Below are 8,528 nucleotides of genomic sequence, written 5' to 3'. Positions count from 1 at the left end.
GGGTGGGGTACAACCACTCCATTATTGCATGCCACAAATGAGCATGCCTTCCTCAAGAAGGTAGAAAAAAAAGGGGGGTCAGGTGCCCCCCATTTAACAATTTCAAATTTTTTTACCATCCACATTAATCAACTACACACACCTTAGTTGCTCATTGTTCAACTACCTTAATACAACAATCCTCAATCATTTTCCCCAACTTCAAGTCGTGAGGTCACTACTTGACATAATGCTTGATCTTCTATGAAGCACGAATATTAACACAATGACACAGACATTACGACGTAATATAATTACAAAAAGTAGGACACCATGTCTCATAAACACATTTTTATATTCAATAAATTATTAATCTAATATATAAATTTTCTAATATTCTAAATTGAATAATATATTATAGTTGGACTTCTGCATAAAACTGACTTATAATAATAAAATAAATCAAATGTGAAATTTACAAGAAAAGACATTTCAATACAAAGTTATCAATGCATACAAGTGAGAATCCTTAAATACACATTCAAATAAATGCATTGGCCACAATATCTAAATGTGTCCGATAAATTTATAAATCATAGTGCTTTGAAGGTGCACTTGACCAAGTAAGATCTCTATAAATCATAGTAAAATGCATTGATTATATCTTCAAGAGAACTTCGAGCGAGCACGATCCTACTTTTCTTCGTCCCATCTATCTGCATCTCAGAGTCTACCTTTGAAATGGGCATCTTGTCTATGTAACTTCTTTGAAAAGAGTTTTGAATAAGGCCCTAAAGTCCTCTTCGACTACTACGTCTCGACATGAAATAAATCTGGTTATGGCGATATTTTTTTTTGCTCGCTTTTATTTTTTTGATTGATCATGTCTCGCACTTTGTGTCTCACATATTCCCTGCCTCACAATGTGTCCTCATCATATCCTCAACGTTTCCCTAATATGTCTATGTTGTATCGAAGCCTAAATTCACAACACATAAAAAACAAACAATTTGAGGCATGTTAGGTACATGTTGGGGCGTGTCAAAGTTGTTTCCATGTCATACACAGACGTGTCATTCAGAAGTGTTTATGCTTCATAACTAATCCCTTTTGTTTGATTACTATTCATAAATTTTTTGTAAGTAAAACGATCCAAGTTGATTGACGCTAGTCGCTTATAGAAAACTACAACCCTTTTTTTTCTTTTTACTTTTATAGCATGTTTAAGAGAAATTATGATAATTCATTCAGTGCAAATTAAGGGAAAAAGGATTGGTTAACCCCATGAACTTAAGTTCCTAATATATGTTCCTTGGTAATTTGATGACTGCAAACTTTGGATGATGTTGTATAATAATTAGCTAACTACTTTTTTAAGCTAATCACTAATTAGCAACAGTAGTGATATGACCCAATTTGCTAGGCTTTTTGGAGCTTTGGTCACCTGGAGATCAGCTTTGCTTCGTGAATTCAAGCAAACTTAAGTGCAAAGGTAAGATCTAAGGTTGTATATACTATTATATGTGTTCAGCATATATTTTATTGTAAATTAATTGATTTTAATTAAACTAAGGATTCAATGATGATGAACACAACTAAAAATAATAAAGTTTATTATTATTATTTATTGGTGATTGCTTTTGTTCACCGCCTAAGTATTCGAGCACTTTGGATGGTATTCTCTTGTGGTAGAAGTTTTGGTTGCTTTGCTCATAAAGAAAAGGTGTTGGAAATCATTCACCCATCAAGGAGTGTGATTTTAATAAATTTTTCATTGAGTTAGGAATGCAGGAGTTTTTATTAGTGATAGCTAAAGTCAGCGGAATCCTTAATCCAAATAAGATTAGATGTGGATGTAGGCTAATTAGGTGTTGAACCATATAAAAATACTTGTGCCTAAATTGCACTTCAGCTTAACTTTAATTATTTATTTACTCTTACTCGGTTAAATCCTTGCTTGGTGTTCGTATCATAAATGCTTGTGACCTTTCTGAAGAGTCAATCATATTTATTGTACTTAAAGTCATATGCACTCAAATATTCCAAAGATCTCTTTACTTATTACCATCTTCATTCCTGTGTGGCCACTAGTTTGTATTCCTTCATTGTTTGGCAATATAATTAAATCAGCATGTATACTTGAATAAATGTTAACAATATGCTCACTTGTATTATTGCTCAAACACGTAACTACACCTTAATATTCTTCTTTGTGCGCGTGCAGGTCATCTTGCTTATTAACACATGTGCTAGTATCTTTAAGGCATTAATGCATCTAAATTTTGGTCAATATTTTAAACACTCACATATCAGTCTCTCTCACGGATTGTATATCTTATGCGCATATACTTGCTCGTTTGCTTAATTTTCTTTTAGATTAAATCCCAAAATACTCCTCCGAATATGTATATTTGACCAACTTAGTCCCACGATATCACATTTATTCAATTTAGTCTGTCAACTATACAAAATTGATCAAAAAAGTTTCATGTAGAAATTGCGATACAAAATTGATCACAATCGGTCACTCAATAATAAAAATTTGATCTCAATTCAGCCCCTAGGCATCATTTTCGATCAAATTTATAGAATTGAGAAAATAAATTAGAGAATTATATTAATTCAGAGTTAAATTGGTCAGATACTAGTAGTCGGGGAACCATTTTAGAATGTATTCTTTATTTATTGACTTCTTTGCACTTGATTGTGAAAATATTAAGATAGGAGAATATGAAAAGAATTTTGATAGTCTCGATGCACATCAAGTTCGACCTCCCTCCTTCAAATGTATAAGTCAAAAAATTGGTATCAGAGCCTCTACTTTTTTTTGTCTGCAAACCAGAATTAAGATTCTCATGACATATACATATAGTTTTACTTGGAGTGTTGATTAATTTAACAACAGTCCCCTCCACTTGATATAATGATTTTTAATTCTTCCAAAAGTCATACTTTAAGATCTTTTCCTTCATGGTATTGATCCTAGAACATGAAATTTTTAATGTTTATAGTAATCCATATACTTTTGAAAATGGTGACCTTCATTCCATCAATCATGACCTCAATCCTATCAAAAATGAGAATTTTAAATAACAAAAATCAATATCAATGCAACCACCTTCCAAAGGCGGAGCAAAGCAATGACTTGAGTTATCCAGCTCATTAATTGTTAATCACCACAGGATACCCGTTGTTACTAAATATCTAAACTCCCCATTATCATAAAAATGCATGTAAGTGTCAAATTGAGTTTAACGGGTCGAATTAAGTCTCACCTGACTTTGACCCGACACAAAATAACTTGACCTGAATATTAAATATGTCAAAAAGTTCAACCTGAATTTGACATGCCTTCAACACGCTAGCCCAAACCCAACAGTATAACCCATTTACATAAAGCATGATAGCTATTCTAGTCAAAATTGGGTTGACTTTGAATCAATCTTTGTCAAATTCAAGACTATTTTGAGTTAGCGGGTCATTTTCAAATTGATTTTTAGTTGGCAAGTCAACCCGAACCCGACTCAAAAAATTAAATTGATTCCCAAAAATTAGCCAAATCCCAAACTCAATTTTTTTCTGATCTAGTTCATGTTGGGTCAATTTTTCACCCCTAAGAAATCCCATTCTTTATGCTCTTCCTCCAAGAAAGAAACTTTTCTAATTCCATCGCCATTAGAACACAAGTCTTATCAATTACGTTTCATAAGTCAGTAGCCTGGAATTCAGGTGTCATCAAAACTAACATTCACAGAAATTAATCTTAAACAAAAAGAACAAGCAATATCTTCTTCCTTTTCTAAATGCCTAATCGGTATGACGCTAAAAACAAAAACATACCCATAACTCCGCTAACAACGCTGCGGACGGCGCAGTTGTTCCAAATGTCTTGACCTCGGATCTCCTCCATGGTGGGGAGTTTTAATGGCTCTATCTTCGACTTTTCCTCTTGTTTCGACGCTGCTTGGTTTTCTCCATCAGGAGAGGCCATGAATACGTTACAGAGTACAATAGAGCACACGAAGTACAAGAAAACGCTATTAGAATCAAAACCCCTGAAGAACTGGATCAATAGAGGCGGGATTGAGGATCGCCGCGTAGAGATTAAAGGGGGCGGGAAGAGCGCGGCTCCTCTCTCCTCTTCGCCGCCTCTTCTAGGGCTGAGAATTTAAATCCACAATTAATTTGAAATTTTGAATTAAAAATACAAGAAAATATTGAATCTCGTCGAGACTCGAGCCCATGTCCGGACAACGGATGTGATGCACCAGAAGATCAGTTCTTCTTTTTTTCTTGCTCGAGCTCCTCCATACATTGTGTTAGGATGCAATACTTACGTCCAAACTCCGGATGAAATATTTATTCTAAAATAACATGAATCTGCATTATTTTCTCAAAATTAAAAATAATATAAAATATATTTTATTAATTATTTCTATTTTTTAAACATATTTCAATTTTTATTTTTAAAATTGCAATACTTAATTTTTAATTGTTGAATCTATTTTTCTTTTTATTTTAAATAACTAAGATAAACTGAAAATTAAAAAATTAAAGTGATATTACACATGCAAGGTATATAACTCTTGATGTTTGTTCATAATTCAATTTCAACTAAAAACTAGATCTTTGTTTGTTTGTATCCAATTAATTTAAGCCAATTTTAATTTTGTCTAAGTCGGTTTGGTTTTATCAAATATTCAATTGATTCGGTATCTTTTAAATTTAACCTTTAATGAGTTTTAACAATTTGAAAATTAATGCCCCTACTCGCAATTGTGATTGGTTTGAGATAAAAATTCGCGAGAGACAGAGAGAAGTAAACACTGATGAATAGTAATACATTGTTTTTCTCTTTGTTTTTTCATAAAATAATTTCTCTTTTTATATGAAAGATGGTACAATATAATGAATTTACATTTTTTTCCAAGCTTTAATAGAGGTTGCACATGATATTTTAGATATTTTACATATGTGAATCAATCGCCCGGCTTACCTCTAACATAGTCAGTTGAGCTTCTTTGGCTTCAACATGGTAAGGTCGATTCTGTCAACTAGGCTGAGCTGGCAATGGATTGGCATGATGGATTTGATCGGTCATGCCTTATCAATCGATTATTTTAGTATGGTTTTCCACCATCAATCTTCAAATGATGAGCTCTTATTGGCGAAGTGAGACTAAATTATCAGGCCGAAAGTGAATCACCATAACCTGATAGATAGCTCATTCCACAATTAGGACAACCCATGGAATGACTATAAGACTATTGCATTATCAATTATTGATCTCTGATGAGGTGTCTCAGAGGCATTCTTGGGATGATTGGTGATATTGAGGAACTGGATCTTTCCTCGGGTTAGATCTATTGAAAGATGGGTTGTTGCCTTCAGTAGACTTTTTTTTTTTAATGGTTGGCCTAAATTTTTATTTGTCTTGTTTTAATCTAATTTGTTAGGACTGTCATCCATCAACAGTCATTTTGTCATTCCCTTGGCTCTGCCAGTCTTTAGATTTGATTTAGATGGCTTCATCTAGTCGGTCCTAAATTTTGGCTCGGGTGGCTACGACTGATCGGATAAGTGAACATCTTGGTCTTCCATTGATGTGCCCAGTTATATCTCATTGGGATCAAAGTTGTCACATTTATCAATTTACATATTTTAGTTTCCAGACCTTCTTACTTTTTTAAGGTTGTGTTGCAATAAAAATAAGTTGATCTAATGCAAAGAGTACGTAATATTTTTTCTTATTCAATGATTCAATAATTGAACTCCTTAGATTTATGTGCCTTTAGTTCTTATAAATAGGGTGCGGCGGGCTCTAACATTTTATATTTAGCTTATATTTATTCTTGTCTGAATCGATCGACTTTTAAGCATTGTCATGAAGAACGTGTCAAATCCTTCAATTGACCTCCCAACAAGAAAAGAAACGATATTGCCAAGAAGATGAAAACAAAAACAATAAAATTGTTGCTAAAAAAATGGTTACTTATGGTTCGTTCCATGGTAGTAGGTGGAGGAACGTTTAGACGACTGACCTAACCATCAATTTGTTAGCACAATCTTTTGTTGAGGCACCAAACCCGTTGATAAAGTGAGCCACATGAAAAGTTGTTGGTGTCATGACACTACCCAATGAGAGTTGTATGTTGATTAAATGATTTGAGTTGGACAAAGTCCTTGGTACGAGAGGACTTGTTCTTGCTTGTAGGTTTTTTATTTCTGATCTCATTTTTCTTATATTGTCAATTGACGCACTTGGCTCGATCTTAGTTGTCTTGAGCAATGATTTACCTTCGGTAGGTGTAGGTGAAAAATCAATCACGTCCACGGCTGGCCTTGCAGCAGTCGATGGTTGCCCCTTGTCACATCCCAAAAGAGTCCTTGAGAGAGGTGGGCAACCCATGACTTAAATACTGATTTTAGGCCCTACAACTAGCCCATGTGAGATTATTTGTGACAAGTTGCTCTCTCAACTTCTGATTCGTTCATCTTTTGTGCTCTGTTTGGATAACTCCAAACTGCTCTCTGCAAGACTTCAGTTCGGCTACAGGAGACCTATGTCTTCGACTCCATTTTAAAGCTTCGAGCTGCTGGGGAGAATGATCGAGCAACAAGCTGGTTTGGAGCCAAACTTATTTTTTACAGATATCTGTTCAAATTCTGTTAGAGGCCGCCTTTTTTCCAAGAACAACATGCTGTTTTCAACTATTACAAGGTCATTCCACTTAGATTTTGTGCAACTGCCATCATTTTCAATGCAACTTTCGTCATTTTTTATTGCCCGCCAGGAATCTATTGGTCGATGGAGCTCTTAACCTCCATGTAATCATTCTTGGTTGGTTTGGAGGATGATGCATAGTTTGCCTCGGTAGAGAAGTTCCTGCTATTAGTGTTGTAAAATAAGATAAATGACTGGAAGCTGTACTTTAGTTCGATTCTTCTTTCGATGGCCGGAAAATCCTGTTTAGCCTAGAGTCGCGACCAACGAATTGAAGAAGAAGGTATTGGATCAGGTGCCAGTTGAAGCAACAAGGGCCGAAGGGCAACAACTTTTAGTTTGCTAATACCTCGATCCAATAATCGTCAATCACGAGCCATATGCCTATGGGTGGATGACCGAGGAAAATTGGTTGGCTTCGGATACCTAGGAGATTGAGCGAAAGCCAGCAGCTGCCGCCCCAGCCGGAAAAAAATTTGCGTACATAAGACGTACGCAGCGATACATGCGTCCTCCAACGGGCTATTGACAAATCAGCATAGTTGGTCCCACCGCATTCATTCAGACGCGACCCGTCGACCCGGCCCGCTCGATTATAACCGAGTTATAACTGAGACGTACCGGATTTATAACCGAGAGGGCCTTTACCGCGGTACCGCTCGGATAACAGGATTGTAACCTTACAGTAACCTCAAAACGAATGAACCGTGTTTATAACCTCGCTGTAACGAAGATGTAACCGAGAAGTGTAACCGAGAAAAATAAACGAGCTATAACTGATTTGTAACCGAGAGTTAATACTGCGCGTTGTAACCTAGAGCTATAACTAAGCTGTAACCGACACAGTAACTCCGCTGCATGCTGTACCGAGGCTGTGTAACTCCCTGGTAACCTCTACACCCCGCCTTACCAACTGTACCTTCCGTGTAACGTTTTAGTAACATTTAAAGCAAAGTTTTTCCAATTTGTAACCTCGTTATAATCTGAGAGAACCCTTCGCAGTCACGGAGCCGTAAATTAAGTATAACCGCGTGATAATCTTCTTTAAAAACCAGAGCGCGCGAATGCTACTATTTAAGCAGTAGAAAGCTAGGGTTTACTGTTTTATTACATTTTGATGTTGAAGATGGACAGCACAAGGTGGCATTTCGTCTCTGACGGGGAAGGAGACGGTATATTTTCAGCCAACACAGAACAAGTCAATGTTAAAGTGGAGGTATATTGGTTGTATGTCTGCAGTTATGTATTTTTTTAAAGAAACTTCTGTGTTTTTTCTGCCGAGATATCTTTCTTTCTTGGTGTGTTTAGGTAGTTTTTTTGGCGTTTTCGTTGGTGTGTATCTTACTGTGTTTTATGGTGATTTTCTTAGGTAGAGATCTTCAGTTTTTATTAAAATGTAGTCTTTTTTTAGGGTGATCTTATTTGTTGTATGATATATAAGAATATTATGGATTTGAATGTGTGTAAAGTTGTGATTTCCGTTTTATTTGTTATGATGTGCTAATTAGGGTTGCAGGGTAGTTTAATAGTAGTTTAATACAGTTTTATATTTGTTTGCAGTTGGATGAGGGTGAAGCTAAATGTAGAGATGAAAGTGCAAATATTTTAATTGAAACAGTTGTCCACAATGAAAAAGAAGCTTACGAAGTATATTGTGCTTACGCGCATCATATCGGATTTAGTGTCCGCAAGGAGCACGGCACATTCTGGCCTAACTCCAAGAATCTTAAGACGAAAGACTTTGTTTGTGGGCGAGCAGGTTTCAAGAAAGAGTTGAAGGTCACACAAATTGTTAAGTACAAAAGAGCGGACACAAGAAGCGGTT

At 35.6% G+C, this 8,528-nt stretch overlaps 1 protein-coding gene across 3 annotated transcripts in view; it reads right to left on the bottom strand.

The window, feature by feature from the left end:
- LOC110023208 (mitochondrial import inner membrane translocase subunit TIM22-4) overlaps nt 1-4,098 on the bottom strand; it is a 17,222-nt gene extending 13,124 nt beyond the window's left edge. For all 3 annotated transcript variants that reach the window (XM_020722512.1, XM_020722511.1, XM_020722510.1), the window contains exon 1: nt 3,820-4,098. In XM_020722512.1, coding sequence (XP_020578171.1) covers nt 3,820-3,970 — 151 coding nt within the window. In that variant the 5' untranslated portion in view covers nt 3,971-4,098. The remainder of the gene's footprint in view (nt 1-3,819) is intronic.
- Between the last annotated feature and the right edge of the window lie 4,430 nt (nt 4,099-8,528).

This window comes from Phalaenopsis equestris, unplaced genomic scaffold (assembly GCF_001263595.1).
Source record: "Phalaenopsis equestris unplaced genomic scaffold, ASM126359v1 Scaffold000223, whole genome shotgun sequence".
NCBI classification, from domain to species: Eukaryota; Viridiplantae; Streptophyta; class Magnoliopsida; order Asparagales; family Orchidaceae; genus Phalaenopsis; species Phalaenopsis equestris.
Note: the sequence above shows the minus strand (reverse complement) of the source record. Positions and strands in the feature narration are given on the sequence as shown.